Source organism: Solanum lycopersicum, chromosome 1 (assembly GCF_036512215.1).
Source record: "Solanum lycopersicum chromosome 1, SLM_r2.1".
Taxonomy (NCBI): domain Eukaryota; kingdom Viridiplantae; phylum Streptophyta; class Magnoliopsida; order Solanales; family Solanaceae; genus Solanum; species Solanum lycopersicum.
In genome coordinates, this window is record NC_090800.1 from 60,412,769 (window position 1) to 60,433,840 (window position 21,072).

The window sequence follows — 21,072 nt, forward strand, 5'->3', positions numbered from 1 at the left end:
CCCCGTACATTACTCTTTTCTCGTGTGTAGAAGATCATTCTTTCTCACTAAAGACACATATTTTAGCACCACCTTTCCATGCTCCTAACCAGTGTTTACAAGAACGTTTTTGGGGCGAGTTTTGGGGCTGGGCGTACCAAAAACGCTCTGGGGCGTAAATTATAAATGTAGACCCAATAAGACGTAAGTCCTAAAATTTGAGGTGTAAGTACTGAACATAAAAACATAAGTCTTGGGCATAAAAACGTACGTCTGTGCGTTTTCAATTTATTTTTTAAATTTTTTTACTTTAAATCATATTTTTATTTTTGATGTAATGATATTTCTCAAATAATAATGATAATCCTTTTTTTTTACTATTGAATATTAATACTTATCTCACATAAAAATCATAATTCATTGAAAGTTTACTTTTGCCTATTTTATTAGTAATAAAATTATAAAATTGAATATACATGTAACTACGCCCCGTAGATCCATGGGACTTACGCCCTATGTCTCAAGGCTTATGTCTCACCCTATACTGTATAAAACGTCTCGCCTCATGCCCCCGCCTTTTAAAACATTGCTACTTACTATAATAGTCTCTAGAGAATAGGATAACTTTTGGAAAAGTATCGACGATAAGTGATTCCTCACTGGCTCCCTCTAAAAAATTGCTCGGATGGGCCTTCCCTTCATGATGATAAAGCAATTGAATGCCCTATACTATCTATTCTCATTAGAATGTTGGGTAAAAAATTGTTTGTCTGTGATGCTAAAGAAAGACCCAAAAATAAAGACACGTTGAACGTGACTTAATTAACAAAGAGAAGAGCTAAGTTGAGTAGAAGAAGGGAATTTAGAGTAGATAGTGGTAGAAGTTCACTTGGGTTGCATGAATTTAAATAATAAAAGAATCATTATTATAAGAGGAAACCACAAAACGAGGCTCAATTAGAAGTAGACATGTGGTCGAGAGTATTAAATGTGAGGAAGCGCCCCTCTAATCAATAGTGTGAGAAGTCTTTTTAACATACATCCTCACCAAGAATAAATAAATTAAATGTCACTTTTGATTCGTGGTTACGGAGGTCTCTGAAATGTGGTGGGACTATTTGTATGGGGTAAAAACTAAGCTCAAACGTGTGGTTGAATCGGAGAAAGACACGTGGAGGAAGTGACTAGTCAGGTCTAGCTCGATCATGATATGACACGAAACATATCCTCATTCATGACTGAAGGAAGTAGTTTTGCTCTCTGATATCTTCAAATCATTACACTTGAGTCTGTTGTCACATCCATATGCCCGTTTAGCTCCAGAGCCACGAGGTTTAACATTGGACTACATCGAAATTGGTTGAGGATGAAGCTTAACTTCTACTGAAAGATCTGCAATATACTTTCTCTATAAAAATTACTTATTCACTTCTGAATTGACACACCTATTAAGAAAACAATGATTGACATATTGAGTTTACCATATTAATTACGAAAAAGGGTAAAAAAATACCCTTAAACTATCTGAAATATCTCATATATACGCTTAAACTATATTTTGGCTCAAAACTATCCTTCCCATCAAACTATAGGGTCAAAAGTGCCCTTCTAATTAAGGGGAATTGTTAAATGGCATGTGGATGCCACATGAATGCCACATGACATGCCAATAGATTTCCACTGTCACATAGACTAAAAGGAAAAGAGTCAAAAGTACCCTTAAATTATTCGAAATAGATCATATTTACCCTTATACTATATTTCTGCTCAAAACTACCCTTCCTTTCAAACTATTGGGTCAAAAATAACCTTCTTATTAGTGGAAGTTGTTGGATGCCACATTGCACGCCAATAGGTTTCCACTGCCACATTGACTAAATCCATAAATCTTAATTATTCATTTTCCCCTCATTTCATTATTTTCCATAAAAGATTTCACCCCTTCTCTCTCATTTCGCGGCTAGGGTTTTACAGTTTTCTTCATCGTTAGGTTTCAAAGTGGATTTTCGTGATTGTAGGTTACTTAAATTTTTTTCTTATTTTATTGTGTTTACAACCACGAAAATCCACTTTGAAACTTAGCTCTGAAGAAAATTATGAAACCTTGGCCACAAAATAACGAGAAAGTTGTGAAATTCTTACTATTATACTTTGAAATCGTAAACATAATAAAATAAGAAAATTTTTTTTACTAACCTACAACCATGAATATCCACTTTGAAACTCAGCGCCGAAGAAAGCAACGAAGCCTTAGTTGCGAAATTGTAATTGTCATGCTTTGAAATCGTAAACATAATAAAATAAGAAAAAACATTTAATAACCTACAAGCATGAATATCCACTTTGAAACCTAGCCACGAAGAAAAGTATGAAACCCTAGCCGCGAAATGAGAGAGAGCGAGTGAATATATCATTTCTGGAAATAATGAAATGAGGAGGGGGGGGGGGGGGAGGGGGGGGGGAGTAATTAGGACTCAGGGATTTAGTCTATGTGGAAGTGGAACCTTATTGGCATGCAATATGACATCCACATGACATTTAACAACTCTTTTAATAAAAAAGGTACTTTTGATCCAATAATTTGACGGGAAGGCTAGTTTTGAGCTGAAATATACTTTAAAGGTAAATATGAGCTATTTCCGATACTTTAAGGGTAACTTTTGACCCTTTAGTCTACGTGACAGTGGAATTCTATTGACATGCAATGTGACATCTATATGACATCCATATGGCATTTAACAACTTCTGTTAATAAAAAAGGTACTTTTGACCCAATAGTATGACGGGAATGGTAATTTGAGCCGAAATAAAGTTGAAGAGTATATATAAGTTATTTTGAATAGTTTAGGGATATTTTTGAGCCTTTTTCTATATTAATTATGAAGTTAATGAATTAAAAAATTTAAGTTTTTTCAAGAAGTTCTACTTTTTTTAAAAGTAATTAATTAGGATGATGATAAGTAAAAAATTTATTCTTTTTTAATTTGTCAAAATGAACAAGTAATTGAAAGACGGCTGAAAAAATATGAAAAATAGACAAATAGTTAGGAATAGAGAGAGTATTATTATCCTCCCTATACATTGCATAACAACCGTGGACCTAGGTCAATAAGAGTGTTAATGGATGTATGGAGTCTAAATTAGAGATTGTTGAAGGGTAAACAATGTTGTTTTTGGTGAACGCGTACATGGAGAATGAGGACAAAGGAGTAAAACAACACGGTAAGAGGCCAGCTTGTCATGTTCTGTCAATCCCTTCTCTTTTCTCTCTCATGCAAAATAAAAGCAGCTTTGAGAGTCTTGACCAGACACACTAGTGTGCACCCTACACTGCATTTTGGTGCTTTGTATATTCTACCCTTTTGTTACCATCAGATCTTTTCATCCATTTCAAGCGGAATTATCCTATTCTCACAAAGGTAAATATATGTACTACTGCTACTTTCTTGGATGCTTTAGGATCTTCAATATAATAGTCCTAGAGTGTAATGTATTATTATCAGATTTACTCAAGTAGTGAATTGAACTGGTGAAGGCTATTGGATTGAAGAAGAGAATCACTTGTTTGTAAAATGGAAGATAATTTTGTGCCATTTCGTGGAATTAAAAATGACCTCAAAGGGAGATTAATGTGCTTTAAACAAGATTGGACTAGTGGTCTTACCGCAGGCTTCAGGTACAATTCTTTCTTTCTTATGCCATTATCTTAGATAGTAAGTTTCTATGGAGGGTAAATATCCTTAAACAGAGGTTTGGGATCGAGTCCCCTCAATGTGTGGTATATATTACATGAGCAGTTAGTTATTGACCAAGTTTGATTTGTGTAGGATTTTAGCTCCAACTACCTATATATTTTTTGCTTCAGCAATTCCAGTAATATCATTTGGTGAGCAGTTGGAAAGAAGTACTGGTATGTTTTCTTCTTGTTCTTTTTCTTGTAGAGAAATAAATATATATTGAGTTGATTTGACAAGTTTAGAGTTGCAGATGGATTGATAACTGCAGTTCAGACTCTTGCTTCAACTGCATTATGTGGGATTATGCACTCTATCATTGGAGGCCAACCTCTGTTGATTCTTGGAGTTGCAGAACCAACTGTGCTGATGTACACATTCATGTACAATTTCGCAAAAGATAGACCTGAACTCGGACCAAAGCTCTTTTTAGCTTGGACAGCATGGTATTGTACAATTTCCTTTTTCAACTATCCACCAAATACCATATTCCATTTCCTTTTTTCATTGTAAATTTCCATCATCAGGGTGTGTATTTGGACTGCAATTTTGCTTTTCCTTCTGGCTGTCCTGGGAGCTTGTTCCATTATCAATAGGTTTACACGTATTGCTGGGGAACTCTTTGGCCTTCTAATTGCAATGCTTTTCATGCAGCAAGCAATCAAAGTAAGAAAAACATATATAGTTAGTTAGTTCATTTGTAAGGTTGTTGAAAAACCATACTTAGTTGCACAAGGTTTAGATAATACAGTATGATGGAATTTTGTTAGTATTTTGAGTTGTCGTGGATTGTAGGGACTGGTATATGAATTTCGTGTACCAGAGAGAGAAAATCCAAATCTCCCTGAGTTCCAACCTTCATGGAGGTTTGCAAATGGCATGTTTGCATTGGTCTTGTCATTTGGTCTTCTACTCACAGCTCTAAGGAGTCGAAAGGCAAGATCTTGGCGATATGGCTCTGGTGAGTTCTTTTGTAAAACTAACTACTATAGCTTTCATTTAAATAGGACAAGATTGAAATGTTCATTTAGTTCTAGACATGATGTTGAACTATTTGTCCCTCTTCCAGGCTGGCTTCGGGGTTTCACAGCAGATTACGGAGTGCCACTCATGGTTTTAATCTGGACAGCGGTCTCTTACATTCCTGGTAAAAATGTTCCAACCGGGATTCCAAGACGACTTTTCAGTCCAAATCCATGGTCACCTGGTGCCTATGAGAATTGGACAGTGATAAAGGCATGCCTACCATTTTAAATTTTTCTGTATCTAGCAAACTTATCTTCCATCTCTTGACAATTTATTTACTCTTCAAATTTGTAGGATATGCTAGACGTCCCAGTACTTCACATAATTGGTGCTTTTATTCCAGCAACAATGGTAGCGGTCCTGTATTATTTTGATCACAGTGTGGCATCTCAACTTGCTCAGCAAAAAGAGTTTAACCTTAGAAAGCCATCTTCCTACCATTATGATCTGCTGTTACTGGGATTTATGGTGTGCAGTTAAATTCTCCCTACCATCAATTGGCCTTTTACTTCACTGAATGTCAACAAGTTATATGATCTATTGCTTTTGTTATGCCAGGTTCTCATTTGTGGTCTTCTAGGAATTCCCCCGGCAAATGGAGTCATTCCACAATCTCCAATGCATACAAAGAGTTTGGCCACACTGAAGCATCAGGTATGCCCATTTGATGAGAGCAAGTTGCGTGTCAAAATCATCAGGTGCTTGAACATATATGAGGGAAAGAGAACCAGCTATCCTTTGACTTACCTTCTTTGTTATGCAGTTGCTTCGTAATCGATTAGTTGCAAAAGCACGGAAATGTATGACTGAGAATGGGAATTTGGCTGAAGTGTATGAAAGTATGCAAGAAGCCTATCAACAGATGCAGAGTCCACTGATTCACCAAGAACCATCATCTCGGGTATGATCTAGTCTTTTCACATCTTTCATTAAACACAACTGTTTTCCTTTCCTAGATCTTGCAAATTGTAGGACTATCCATTAATATCTAATTCATGAACAGGGGTTAAAAGAGTTAAAAGAGTCTACCATTGAATTGGCTTCAAGAATAGGCAACAGGGATGAACCTGTTGATGAGACAATCTTTGATGTTGAGAAGGACATAGATGACTTGTTGCCCGTTGAAGTGAAGGAGCAGAGGTTGAGCAACTTGCTTCAGTCCGCCATGGTGGGAGGATGTGTGGCCGCCATGCCTCTTCTCAAAATGATTCCGACATCAGTCCTTTGGGGATACTTTGGCTTTATGGCCATTGAAAGCTTACCAGGAAATCAGTTCTGGGAACGGATCCTATTACTATTCACAGCTCCTAGCCGAAGATACAAGTAACTCCTGCTATCATCCTTCTAGACTTGCTTTCCGGCTGTGCTTCACTTTGTATTTGACAGTAAACGAAAATGCACACATTATTATTGTGATCTCATGAACATTTTGTTTTCTTTTGACAGAGTAATTGAAGAGTGTCATGCTGTGTTCATTGAAACTGTACCTTACAAGACAATAGCGTTCTTCACCATTTTCCAGAGCATCTACTTACTGATCTGTTTTGGGATAACATGGGTTCCCATTGCTGGCGTTCTCTTCCCACTTATGATCATGCTTTTAGTTCCAGTCAGACAGTACCTACTACCTAGGTTCTTCAAAGGAGCACATCTTCAGGAATTAGATGCTGCTGAGTATGAAGAAGCACCACCGTTATCATCATGCAGCATGGCTAGAGTAAGCTTCACCCATTTTCCATCTGCATTTATGTATCTTTCAACAGAAGTTAAAATAAAAAATGTATAAATCATTTATATACTCTTTGTGCGACAAATTTTGATGCCATAAAATGTCTCTATGAAGTGATTAGTACTAAGTCAGTATCTTCATAACATTTTAGCAGGAAAATGAAGGTTCATTTGGAGGAGATGATGGGGAGATTATGGATGGCATGATGACAAGAAGTCGAGGTGAGATTCGACGTATGTGCAGTTCAAAGGTAACAAGCTGCAATGCGACACCAACCAGAGATTCTGTTAGCATCCAAAGCCCAAGGCTTTCTAACAAGGTATACAGTCCTCGTGTTAGTGAAATAAAAGGGGAAAGTCCTTCTCTTGGTCGAGGAGGATCCTTCGGTTCCAGAACTGGGGAAGCAAGACGATCAAATCTGTCAAAAACTCATAGTTTCAACTAAAACTAGCACCGAGTATAAAAATAACCAAATATTGTTTCATAGACGCATTTAGTTTAGACCGTTATTTTTGTACAATTTTTTCATCATCTGATTGATCAAAGGAATGAAGCATTATTTTATACCATGTTGGCATTTTAGGTGGCTCTTTTGCTTATAGAGAATATGAAGCATGAAGTACTACTATCGATATAAGAAATTGTGTGCGCCAGACAATGATAACTTTGCCTGAGAAATTTCACCATTTCTGAAAGTTGTCAATATATGATTCAGTTTCAGAATTTAACTACTTTGCAAAGAAAAAACTATTCACCACTAAAATACTTCATAAATTTAGACACAGCATCTGTATCACTACGGTATGGAAAAGTAATATAAATGAAACTTCTGGCTGCGGCCAAATGTTTAAAACCAAACCCTGTACAATGTTTAGTACTGATCGAGAACTTTTAGTACATCCTAAACCAAGATTGGGACTGGTATCTTGGAATTCCTTGTAGCAGTTTGCTAACAGACAAATTCAATAATTCTGGCTGAATTTCCGGCCAGTCATCTTTTCAGATTCATGCAACATGTAATTTATTAGCCCCCTTGCAGCACTGCAACACCAAAGAAAAGCAATCATCAGAAAAACTATTTTTTTTAAAGAGACTACAATGAGAATGAATTTATTTTTCAGAAAGTATGTATAATATCAAGTAGGTAGAATCAGGATGCAGTGAAGTATATCAAAAGTTTAGAAGGAATAGTAGGTCAAAGAACTTATTTAGTTGTCCTACAAGTAACTTTCAACTGCAAGAGGAGTATCAAACAACCATATTGGATGAGATAGAAATTTATAGAAGAATCATTCAATCAGTAGGTGGTTCATGAAGTGAATATCCAAGTTAATGTCACTACAAAATACACATCAGTTTGGAAGACATGTGTTTTATTGAAAAACAAAAAAGCAAAAAAAAAAAAAAAAGGGAATAAACTTTGTCATCCTTCAATTTCTGAATTTCAGCCGGATCAGTCTCATGCATTTGCTTTTTGAACTGCTGTCTCACCCATACCAACAAGAAGCTCTGTGTTATTTTGCTGCAAATCAAAGACAGGCAAACTTATATAAGTAGCTTGTTCTCAAAAGACAATAGGAAAATGGAGTTTATTTGTATCTTTTTTTGTTCTTGGAACAACTCTTAGTTCCAACAAGTCAAATATTATTTGAAAAGAAAAAGGAAGCACAACTCTGGATTTGGCTTAACCATCACAGCTATGGAATCACAGTAGGCAAGCAAAATGACAGTTCCGTGCCATAGACGAAAAAGTCTAGCTCTTGTGCAAGTGTTTCAATTGATTCCAAGATTTTTTACGTAATATGTTTTCCTCATGCCCGAAATCCGAGTTAAAAGTTCAGCATCTAATGTTAGGTGAAGCAGCTCTTTAACAGGTGGAAAAGACAAATTTATGACAAATGTTCCTTAATTTTTTTGGGGAGCAGATCTGGGAAATTGTTAGGCACTTCTCAAAAGTCGAAGGAAGTTATTTACAAAAGGAGATAAAAACTACAAATCTTCAGAGAGATGGCATGAGCCCAATGCAACATCTTTATTACTGATGCATGTAAAATCGAGCAGCAATCCATGAAAGACAAAAATGAGCTAATCTTTCTTTCTGTCATTTTGGGGTGAAGCCCGAGTCCGACAAGTATTGAATAAATGACACGAATAATGATTTCTCATCCCCTGTCTAATCCAGAATAACTAGATCTGCCTTCCCTCTAGATGTGAAGAAAAATAAGGAAAATCGACCTTGTGAAAATAAATTAAAGTAAGGGAAATGTTACATGAAAAAGAGATCTTCATATATTAGTTAGTGATGGAAGTAGTTACAGTTAGTTAGGCACAGAACTCGAAATAACAAAGTTAGTTAGAATTGAATCCATTTCAGTTGTATTTCAATTCTATATAAAATGTAATACAGTTCCATACAAGATAGGAAATACACATATTCACTTTCTCTCTTCTTCTCTCTATTTCTCTCTTCTTCTATTCATCTCCAATGATTGAATCCTTGAGTTCTCTCCTGGACTATATTTCGATCCTCGAATCTTTAAGATTCCTGCAATCGAACCACTATCCAGTAACATTTGTATCAGAGCTTAACGTTCCTTGGCAACGATGGCGAGGAAGTCGACCAGTTGGGGAAACAAATAATGACAATTCTGTAGCAGAAATTGGGGATTTACGGGATATGATGCAAAATCTGGTAACAGAGATGGGGAATTTAGGTGGTAAGATCTCATCTTTAGAGAAATTAGATAATGCAATGATGGAACTGAGAAATCAGATTTCAGCAGAAAATTGCAGGGGTACTGTTCCATTGGTACAGGAGGGTGTTTCTGATGGAAATGGTGGTTTAGGCGTTCCTAGGGAAAGGGAAAGAAGTCCTCGAACATGTAATAATTCCTAATATCACAAATCAAACTTTAATAGGTGGTCATGAATGGAGTTTTTAAGGTTTTGGGAGGAAGATTTTGGGTCATGGTTGTTCAAAATCGATCAATTCTTTTCCATGGAGAATGTTGGTCATGACGAGAAAGTTACAGTTGCAGCTCTGTATTTAGAAGGGAACGCCATCCAATGACATTTGTCATTCATGCGATATAGACCATACTTACATCCACCCAATTGGGATGACTATGTGATGACATTGGTTGAAAGATTCGGTACTGATTTTGATGATCCCATGGAGGAAATAAAAAAGATCAAGCAAGTTGGCAGTGTAAAGGATTATTAGTCAGTGTTTGAGAGAAACTTGAATTGGTCACAAGAGAATGCTATTAGTTGTTTTATTGGGGGGTCTGGAACCTGAGCTGAACATTGTTGTGAAGATCACCAATCCTACTTCATTATCTCAGGTGTACAGGAGTGCAAGAATGCAGGAAGCATATCTGCAGGCGGTGAAACAACCTGATTATAATCATACAAGGAAGTTCTTGACCAAAAGAATTTTACTAGTAAGCCTATTTTACCTACTCTAGGTAGCAATAATTCCATCTTTTCTAAATGAGTCGGTTGAAGAACTTTGAGCTTAGAGGAGATGAATGAAAAAAGGGCAAAATAGTTGTGTTATTTTTGCTCTGAAAAATACACGCCAGGACACAAGTGTAAAACTTCTAAACAATTATGTTTGTTGGAAGTGGATGAAGGGGATGAGTTGCAAGATTCAATAGAGGATCAAAGGAATATCTCAAAATAATCGCAGAGTACTATGTTAGATTTGGGGCAACCTGTGGAGCACATGGAGATCTCTATACATGCTTTAAATGGGTCGTTGGGTTTTAGGACATTGTAAGTAACTGGGTACCATTCTAAAATGACATTACATATCCTCATTGACACTGGTAGCTATCATATTTCATAGATTCTGATTTAGTCAAGAAGTTAGGGTGTGAGGTAAAGTCCATTAACACAGAGTTGGTTGCTGCAGCTAAAGAAAGTATGAAGGTGGACAAAATGACTACTATCACTTGGTTGCTACAGGAGCCGAGTTAGTCTGACTTTCTACTACTTCCACTAGGTTCATGTGGGGTTGCGTTGGGGGTTCAGTGGTTGTTAACATTAGGTGATATCAGGATGAACTTCAGGAGTTTAACAATGGAGTTTTGGTACAAGGGTAGAAAGCATTTACTCCGGCGTTCTGGCAGTCAAATATTAACTTCTAGTGCTGGAAGATTGTCAAAACACTCAGGAAATCAATTTCAACTTTGCATGATTCAGGTAGTCCCTCAAGGGAGTGATGAAATGCAGGGGCATTTATTGGAAAATGACAAACAGGCTAAGGAAAATTTTGCATTATTGGAGGTATTATCAGAATTTTCTGCTCTATTTGATAATCCTGTTGGTTTAACACCTTCTAGAGGCTTATTTGATCATAGAAACGTACTATAATCTGGTGTAGAGCCTGTGAACAAGAGACCCTATATATATCCTTCTGTAAGAAAAGATGCTATTGAGGGTCTAGTACAACAAATGTTGGATCAATGGATTATACAACCTAGTGCAGTCCTTTTGCGTCTCCAGTTGTGTTAGTTGGCAAAAAGGATGGGTCATGGAGGTTATGTGTAGATTATAGGTACTTGAATAAGTCTACTATCAAGAACAAGTTCCGATTCCTATAGTGGAGGACTTATTGGATGAATTGAGGGAGGGGAGGGGGGTCCAAGATATTCTCTAAAATAGACTTAAGGTCTGAATATCATCAACTACGAATGGCTAATGAGGATGTGCCTAAAACTGCTTTCAGAACTCACTCTGGGCATTTTGAGTACTTGGTTATGTCCTTTGGATTGTCAAATGCTCCAGCCACATTTTAAGGATTAATGAATTTTGTATTCCAGCAATTTCTACGGAAATATGTATTGGTATTCTTTGATGATATATTGATCTTATAGTAAGACCATAGAAGATCATGTATTGCATTTGAGGTCTGTCTTTTTGAAGATGGTGGAGCACCAGTTATTTACTAGAAAAAGTAAATGTTTCTTTGGTGTTCAAAGGATTGAATACCTAGGTCACTTTACCGGGGTGTGTCTACTGATCCTTAAAAGATCAAGGTAGTTAAAGTTTGGCCTGTCCCAACGACTCTTAAGAAGCTGAGAGGGTTCTTATGCTTAACTGGTTATTAAAGAAGGTCCATCCAAGGGTTTGGGATGATTAGTAGACCTCTGAATGATCTTACAAAGAAGGATAAATTCAAATGGAATCCACGGCTCAACAAGACTTTGTACAATTAAAAGAGGCACTTACTCAAGCACCTGTCTTGGCTTTGCCTGATGCAAGCAAAACTTTTATTGTTGAAACAGATTCTAGTGGCTATGGGATAGGGGCGATGCTTATGCAGGAAGGGCATCCGATAGCTTTTACTAGTAAAGCTTTGTCTCCCCGACATGCTGCCTTGTCAGTGTATGATAGGGAGTTATTGGCAATTGTTCATGCTGTTACTAAGTGGTCTCAATACTTACTAGGTCAGAGGTTTGTTATTAAGACTGATCAGAAAGCCTTAAAGTTTCTTATGGAGCAAAAGTTGCATACTAATTCTCAATTGTTGTGGTTAACTAAGCTTATACCATTTGATTACTCAATTGAGTACAAAAGGGGCATTGAGAACAAAGTAGCTGATGCACTTTATAGAGTGACTGGAGCTGAATTGCTGGCTTTGATAATTTCACCTACTAATATTGATCTTTATCAAGCTATAGTGGCGAATTGGCATTCAGATCAGGAGTTGCATCAGTTAATCAGCGAGCTACAGGCGGATCCTAATTCCCACAACCAATTTACTTGGTTACAGGGTCAGTTGAGAAGGAAAGGAAAGCTGGTGATTGGAAATATACAGAGCTTGAGGACTGACACTATTATGTTGTGGCATGCTAGCCCTTTTGGTGGTCATTCAGGAGTTGAAGCTACATTCAAGAGATTGTTGACACTATTTTATTGGAAGAACATAAGGACGGAGGTAAAAAATTCATTAAAAAATGTGATGTATGTCAAAAGAATAAGTCTGATTTGGCTGCATACACTGGTTTGTTACAACCCTTGCCAATTCCTGAGTCGTTTGGTCTCAGATCAGTGTGGATTTCATTGATAGTCTTCCTAAATCTAAAGGGCATGAGATTATTTTGGTGGTGGTTGATAGACTCAGCAAATATGTTCATTTTTTTCCCTTGAAACACCCTTATACAGCTCAATCGATTGCTCAAGTTTTCTTGGATACTATTGTCCGACTCCATGGTTTTCCAGATGCTATTACTAGTGATAGAGATGTTGTTTTTTGAGCTCCTTCTAGCAAGAGCTCTTCGCTCTGCAGGGTGTATTGTTGAATACCTCTACGACTTATCATCCCCAGTCTGATGGACAAGCTGAGGTGTTAAACAGATGCTTGGAAACCTATTTACATTGCTACTGTAATGATGATGCTACGAATTGGTTAGCTTGTTTACCTATGGCTGAGTGTTGGTATAATACTTGTTTTCACTCATCCATTCAAACAACCCCTAATGAGGCTTTGCATGGTCGATCCCCACCCCTCCGTCTTCCTTATCTACCAAGTGAGTCAGCCTCTGTTGAAGTTGACGCTACACTGGTGAATTGAGAGCTCAAGTTGCAGCTACTGAAACATCACTTGCTCAAAGATCAAATTAGGATGAAGCAACATGCAGACTCTTATAGGAGTGATAGACAATTTTCTGTTCGAGATTGGGTTTATTTTAAAGTGAAGCCTTATAAACAAGCTACCATATCTCAACACTCTTACCACAAGCTAGCTGCTAAGTATTATGGCCCATTTTAGATCATCAAAAGAGTTGGTTCAATGGCTTACACCTTGGTATTGCCTAGTTTAGTAAAGATACACCCTACTGTGCATGTGTCATTATTAAAGAGGTGTTATGACGTTCCTTCCTCCATTTCTTGTCCTCCTACGGTTGATTTGGCTAATACAAATAGTCCTGGTCCTGAATCTGTTTTTCAAAGAAGAATGGTTCAGAAAGGCAACAAAGTTGTTGCTCAGGTGTTGGTTAAATGGGTTGGATTGCCTGCAGATGTTGCTACTGTTGCGGAAGTGGAATATATAGAGAGAGATGAAATCACAACTACTATATCTAAAGGTAGCTAATAAATAGTAAATGAGATAACAACAAAAAGAACACCAAAAATTAACGAGGTTCGGCAAACTTTTGTTTTCTTTTGCCTACTCCTCGGACACAAACAACCAATATTTATTTCACTCCAAAAGAGTACAAGTGAAATAATACAAGAGAGAAAGAAGAACAAATGCCTTAGGAGATGAGAAGGCAAGTGAGATGTATGTTACAAATGAATTAGGAGCACCTATTTATAGTAGTGAATTCTTTCTATTGATGTCATCCATGACATCACAATATGTCAAAATGTCAACATTTACCTTGTGAAATCAATTTATAATTCACCTAAATTTCACCTACAAAAGTTGCTATCGACTTTTCTACCAATGAAGAATTATCCTCCTAACTACCATATCTTCTCATTAATCCATTTTTGAATCTTGTCAAATTTAACAAATCTCCACCTTGGCAAGATTCTTCATTTTCAACTTTCTCTCAATAACAATTTTGATTGTGTCTTCAACCTTAATCTTCAATTTTCAACAATGTTGATCAAGTTCAAACAATGTTAAAACTTTACCGCAGTCACCACTTTTGTCAACATATCGGCAGGATTATCTGTAGTATGAATTTTCTGCATTATGACTCCACCACCTTCTATGATTTCTCGTAGAAATGATATCGTACGTCAATGTGCTTCTTCCTTGTATGATAGACTTGGTTCTTTGCTAATTGAATAGCACTCTGACTATCACAAAATATTGTGATTTCTTCTTGTCCAATACCAAGCTCTCTAAGCAATCCTTGAAGACAAATCGCTTTCTTCGCAGCCTCTGTAATTGCCATGTACTCTGCCTCAGTGGTAGACAAAGCAACTGTTGACTGCAAAGTTGACTTCCAACTAACTGGTGCATTTGCAATAGTGAAAACGTAACCAGTAGTTGATCTTCGTTTGTCCAAATCACCTACATAATCTGAGTCACAATATCCAACAAGATATTGTCTATCTTTCTGCTCGAAAACCAAACCAACATCTACAGTATTATGAATATATCGTAGAATCAATTTTACAGCCTGCCAATGATCCTTTCCAGGATTGTGCATGTACCTGCTTACAACTCTAACAACGTGTGAAATATCTGGCCTTCTGCAAACCATTGCATACATCAAGCTACCAATAGCATTAGCGTATGGTACTCTTGACATATATTGTCGTTCAGCTTCATTATTAGGTGACATAGCATCACTAAGCTTAAAATGAGGAGCAAACGGAGTGCTAACCGACTTCATTTTTTTATTCATACCGAATCGCTTTAGTACTCTTTTCAAATATTCATTTTGAGATAAATAGAGTTTCTTTGAATGTCTATCTCTTTTTATCTCCATGCCAAGAATCTTTTTTGCCTCACCGAAATCCTTCATCTCAAATTCTTTTCTTAGTTGATTCTTTAGCTTCTCAATTTCCTCTTGACTCTTAGAAGCTATCAACATATAGGAGAAGGTATATAAAGGAATTATCTTCAAGCTTGTGCAAATACACACAATGATCGTATTTGCTTTTTATGTACCTTTGCTGCAACATAAACTTGTCAAATCGTTTGTACCATTGTCTAGAAGATTGTTTCAATCCGTACAATGATTTTTCAAGTTTGCACACCATATTTTATTTTCCATCAACTTTGAATCCTTCTGGCTGAGTCCTGTAGATTTCCTCTTCCAAGTCTCCATGTAAAAATGCAGTTTTTACATCCAACTGAACTAGTTTCAAATTTAACTGTGCTACCAAAGCCAACAAAACTCTAATGGAGGAGTGTTTCATAACTGGAGAAAACACCTCATTATAATCAATTCCCTCCTTTTGAGCATATCCTTTGGCCGCCAATCTTGCTTTGTAGCGAACATCTTCTTGGTTAGGAAATCCTTCTTTCTTTGCAAATACCCATTTGCACCCAATTGCTTTCTTTCCCTCTGGGAGATTGTCCAATCTACATGTATGGTTCTGATGAAGGGACTGCATTTCTTCATCCATGGAAATCCTCCACTTATCTTCTTCTAAACTTTGGACTATGTCTTTATAATTGGTAGGAATGTCATAAGCTGCAATTGAGTCCGCACAAGCCACCATATCTATGAGTCGAGCAGGTTTTCTTAATGTCCTTTTTGGCTTGCCGGTTGCTATTGATTAAAGTTGTGGTTGAGGTTCTTGAGATGGAACCTCCTCTACGACTGACTCTCCTTCAAGAGGAAAATTTTCTGTTGTTTCCTCGTTTGATCCCTGTGTTGGGAAAATTATCTTTCCCTTAAACTCCACCTGCTTTGAAGTACCATCAATTTTTTTGGCTTCTTCAAGTGATACCTTATTTGTCAAGGAAGATTCATCAAAGGTAACATCCCTGCTGAAAATAACTTTTTTTGTCTCTGGACACCATAAACATTCCTTTGACTTTAGAAGTAATTCCCATAAATAAAACTTTCTTTGCTCTTGGGTCCAATTTTGACTCTCTTACATGATAATATGCAATTGAGCCAAATAAATATAAAGAACCATAATCTTTAGCAGGTTTTCCATACCATTTTTCAAATGGTGTCTTCCCACCTATAGCAGCAGATAGTAGACGATTAATGAAGTGGCACACATATGTTATTGCCTCAACTCAATGTTCTTTGCCCAAGCCAACATTGGACAACATACATCAAACTTTCTCCAGCAAAGTTCGGTTCATGCGTTCTGCCACTCCATTCTGTTGTGGTGTATTTTTTACGGTGAAATGTCTAACGATGCCATTTTTCTCACAAATTTTCTGAAAAAGATCATTTTTGTATTCGCCACCATTGTCTGTGCGAAGACACTTGATCTTTCTGCCACTTTGAGTTTCTATCATCGTGTTCCATTTGAGAAAAATTCTCAATACTTCATATTTTGTTTTCATCGTATACACCCACAAACTTCGAGAAAAGTCATCAACAAAGGTTACAAAATAGTGTTTCCCACCTAATGATGGTGTTTTGGAAGCACCCCAAACATCCGAATGAACATAACCCAAAATACCTTTAGTATTGTGGATAGCTGTTCCAAATTTAACCCTTGTTTGCTTTCCCTTGATACAATGCTCACAAAACTCCAAGTTGCAAGTTTGTACTCCTTTTAGAAATCCTTGATCTGATAAATTTTTCAAGGATTTCCCTCCAGCATGCCCCAAGCGCATATGCCATAGCTTGGTCATTTCTGCCTCCTTCTTTTCATTGGATGTTGTTGCCGCTGTCCCAATAACTATACTACCTTGATAGTGGTACATGTTATTATTTCTTCGAATTGCCTTCATTACCACCTGTGCACCAGAACATATTCTCATCACGCCATTATCTGCAATGACTTTGAACCCTTTTGATTCTAGGGCTCCTACAGAAATGAGATTTTTCTTCAAATCTAGTACATATCGAATATCTATTAATTTTCTACTTAATCCATCATGGTTCCTTAATCGGATTGAACCAACACCATATGCGGTTAGAGGATTATTGTTTGTAGTGTGAATAAATCCACATTCTCCTTCTTGTAAATCAATAAACCAATCCCGATTGGGACACATATGATAACTACAAGCTGAATCCATCAACCATACATCAGATGATTTGGATGGATCTGTTGTAACAGTGAGTAATCGGAATCATCACAATCAGACACATTTGAATCCATGACAGCCTTCCCATTATTTGGTTTGGCTTTGCTATTCAACTTTGGGCAATCTTTCTTCCGATGCCCTTTTTCTTGGCAAAATGCACATTCATCTTTGTTGAGTCTCGATCTTGACTTGGATCTCCCTTTCTTCGTTCTCATATTATTTTGAGAACGACCTCTCGCAACTAGTGCTTCTGCTTCTCTGCCTTTTTGTTTTTCTCTCTTTCTTTGTTCATAACTGTATAAGGCAGAACAAACTTCTTTGAGAGATACTTCATCATTCCCATGCAGTAGAGTCGTTTCAAGATGCTCAAACTCATCGGGAAGTGAACTTAACAACATTAAGGCCATATCTCCATCCGTAAAAGTCACGTCCATATTTCGCAAATCTGTCACCAACTTATTAAAGCTGCTGATATGATCATTCATTGTGCTACCGGGAACATAAGTGAAGCGTAACAGTCTTATTTTCATGTAAAGTTTATTTTGACTGTTTTTTCTTCAAGAATTTCTCCTCCAATGAATTCCATAATTTATTTGCAGATGTTTCCTTCGTGTATGGATACTTTTGTTCTCTTGCAATGTAAGATCGAATGGTACCGCAAGCAACACAGTTGATAATCTTCCAATCTTCTTCTCCTACACCATCTGGTTTCTTTTCTTCAATGGCAATATCTAGCCATTGTTGAAAAAGAACATCAAGGACCTCGCCTTGCCACATTCCGAAATGTCCTGACCCGTCAAAAATTTCAACTGCAAATTTTGCATTTGACACAAATCTTGTCATAAGTGAAGATGCCAATGATGACGTATTATTGACACTTGATGTGGACTCATCATTTTTCTTGTCTCCCATTTTACTACAAATACTATTTACTAGCTAACAATGCAAAGACCAAAGTAAATCTCTTTCTGATGTAGAAGTTTAGACTATGCTGCAACCACAGAGCATACTCAAATAAAACCTGGCTCTGATACCAATTGCTGCGGAAGCCGAATATATAGAGAGTGATGAAATCACAACCACTATATCTAAAGGTAGCTTATAAACAGTAAATGAGACAACAACAAAAAGAACACCTGGAATTAATGAGGTTCGATAAACTTTTGTTTTCTTTTGCCTACTCCTCGGACACAAACAACCAATATTTATTTCACTCCAAAAGAGTACAAGTGAAATACTACAAGATATAAAGAAGAACAAATGCCTTAGGAGATGAGAAGGCAAGTGAGAGGTATGTTACAAATGAATTAGGAGCTACCTATTTATAGTAGTGAATTCTTCCAATTGATGTCATCCATGACATCACAATATGTCAAAATGTCAACATTTACCTTGTTAAATCAATTTATGGTTCACCAAAATTTCACCTACAAAAGTTGCTATCTTGACTTTTCTACCAATGAAGAATTATCCTCCTAACTACCATATCTTCTCATTAATCCATTTTTGAATCTTGTCAAATTTAACAGCCACTTGAGAATTTGCTACTGTCCCTAAAGACGCGATTTCCTTCTTTTGATCCTTAAGGTCAAGGATCTTTTGTATGGGGGGAAAACTGTTACATGAAATACTGATCTTCATATATTACTTAGTGATGGAAGTAGTTACAGTTATTCTGGCACAGAACTCGAAATAACAGAGTTAGTTAGACTTGAATCCATTTCTGTTGTATTTCAATTCTATATAAAAGGTAATACAGTTCCATACAAGATAGGAAATATACATATTTACTTTCTCTCTTCTTCTCTCTGTTTCTCTCTTCTTCTATTCATCTCCATTGATTGAATCCTTGAGTTCTCTCCTGGACAATCTTTCGATCCTCAAATCTTAAGATTCCTTCAATCTAGCCACTATCCAGTAACAGAAAACCAATCCCTACAGATAAACTTGAAGCCTAAAAAGAGGTGACCTAAACCTAGGCTTTAGTCACAAGCCACATCCAAGTATTCCACCTTATCTTTCTTCTTTTCAGATATGGTAGATTCTCCAAGAACTAGGTATCATATTCCAAATAGGCATATCATCAAATATGACGATAACCGATCATCCTTGGACCCTCTAGAACTAGATTTGACTAACACAAGAAAAGGGGGAAGCTTAAAGTCATTTCTTATTGTTGTATATATTTCTCAAACCAATGGATCCATGTCTTACATATGCCAATGGCATAGAGTCACACCCTCAACAACAGAAAATGTACTATTAGTGTTAAAACATTTGTTTTGTATTCAAATTTCAAAATACAAAGTAAACAAAGGAGTAATTTTTGCACTTTCAATACAAGAATCTGGCATTGGCTCCAATTTCACACTTGCACCACATTTGATGTCTCAAATTAATTACCACGGCAGAACTGTCTTTCTTTTTCTCATTTCACCTCCAGCTCCCTGACTGTAAAATCAAAGGCCAACATAATCATGACCACTCTCTGACCCCAAAAGTTAGGTTTTATGTTATCGGCATCAACCTTTTCATTTTTGGCTTCTCCTGCTAAAACACTCATCTCTCCTCTGAAAAATGAAGCAAAATATATTCCTTGTTTCCGCTCTTCAAAACTACATTTTAAAGTAAATATCAAATCCAAGAACATGATTTCACAATTGAAATTTTAGATTTTCACCTAAAAGAATTCATTTGGAGATAAAAATCATCCTTGTTCTTTAGAGGAAGTACATCTTCAGACCTATAGAGTTCACTCGATGGTGATGAAGGGAGATATGTCATGGAGTCAACTAATAACATGTGATAGAAGTAAAGAAATTAATATCATCAACATAATCTTAGATCACATAAATAGATTGTGCAACTTAGTCATGCATATGAATTTTAAGGACGACATTTAGACAACAACTAATATAATTTCAGAGCAACAAAAAGAAGAAAACGCACCTTACTGCCAATATATTTGCTCGTCGGAGACACTCAAGATAAAGCTAAGAGACAAAGCAAAAGAAAGAAAGATACTTAAATGACTTTGCAAACAATTGTAGAGGCTGCATATATTCAAATAACTAACAGTTAAATGATAATAACTCGGATAGCATTATTGGCTAGTTCCGGAGGCAATGTGTTTGGAGAGATGGCATTACGCAACTTGGTTTAATTGGTTCCTATGGAAACAAAAAGATAGAGAGATAATTCCGGTTGGTTTTCAAGATTGATTTCAATTTAACGAATTCAAAATGCACACAATTGAAATCCATAGAATTGGAAATTAAAATGTAATAACCAATCAACAATTTTCTTTTTCAGGGGTGTGGGGAGGGAGTTATGCAACGATTAGAAATCATGACGAGTTTCGATTCGAAAAACATGATAAATTCATTTCATCGAACACCTTGAGTGCACTTTTTGAAAAACCCATACAAAGGGTCCTTTCAAACGTACTAATTAATCAATCAATCAATTAACTACACATAAATCCCGTAAATTACTATTCAATAGTATCAAGCTAACACAAGTGAAGCTTCTCTATTTTAGACGTTAGTTTTTTAGATGATATATTTGTATTACAAAATTATATAAATATATGTATATATGAGCCTGTGAACTCCTAGAGATTTTATCTAGAAGCCCCAAACTCGTAACCTTGGCTCCGCCTACACAGATATGTGAGAAATATGTCTGAACCAAATTGTAAGCACTCCTCTTTCAAAAGGAAAAAGGCATAAATTCACTTCGAATTTGTTTCAAAAATTCAGTTACACACTTAAATTATCATAATAATCTATTACTCATCTATACTATTCAAAACTTAATTTTCGTACCCCTAAAATTTATGTGGCAAAAAATAAAACAAAATAAAAAAAATAGGCGCTCAACAGGAATTTTATCACAATGTTATAGTATAT

General features: G+C 36.4%; 1 protein-coding gene and 1 long non-coding RNA gene across 7 annotated transcripts; one reads left to right on the forward strand and one right to left on the reverse strand.

Annotated features, from left to right (window-relative positions):
* Positions 1–3,073: 3,073 nt before the first annotated feature.
* LOC101248706 (boron transporter 1) lies at positions 3,074–7,037 on the forward strand. Of its 6 annotated transcripts, none has more exons than XM_026030344.2 (13): positions 3,074–3,398; positions 3,515–3,655; positions 3,807–3,889; positions 3,967–4,159; positions 4,241–4,379; positions 4,509–4,674; positions 4,783–4,949; positions 5,034–5,207; positions 5,298–5,393; positions 5,503–5,640; positions 5,743–6,062; positions 6,186–6,456; positions 6,623–7,037. In XM_026030344.2, the coding sequence occupies exons 2-13, from the start codon at positions 3,552–3,554 to the stop codon at positions 6,911–6,913; spliced, it is 2,142 nt and encodes a 713-aa protein (XP_025886129.1). In that variant the 5' UTR covers positions 3,074–3,398; positions 3,515–3,551; the 3' UTR covers positions 6,914–7,037. The 6 variants fall into 6 exon arrangements, with proteins under 6 accessions (XP_025886129.1, XP_010319275.1, XP_069154054.1 ...); XM_026030343.2 differs by having other exon boundaries at positions 3,129–3,398; positions 6,620–7,037; XM_069297947.1 differs by having other exon boundaries at positions 3,149–3,398; positions 3,483–3,655; positions 6,620–7,037.
* A 248-nt stretch (positions 7,038–7,285) lies between these two features.
* On the reverse strand, positions 7,286–8,279 carry LOC109120542 (uncharacterized). The gene is made up of 3 exons (XR_011221207.1): positions 8,141–8,279; positions 7,888–7,990; positions 7,286–7,509 (listed from the first exon to the last, which is right to left on the reverse strand). It is a non-coding gene; the product is annotated as an uncharacterized lncRNA (long non-coding RNA).
* Positions 8,280–21,072: the final 12,793 nt, after the last annotated feature.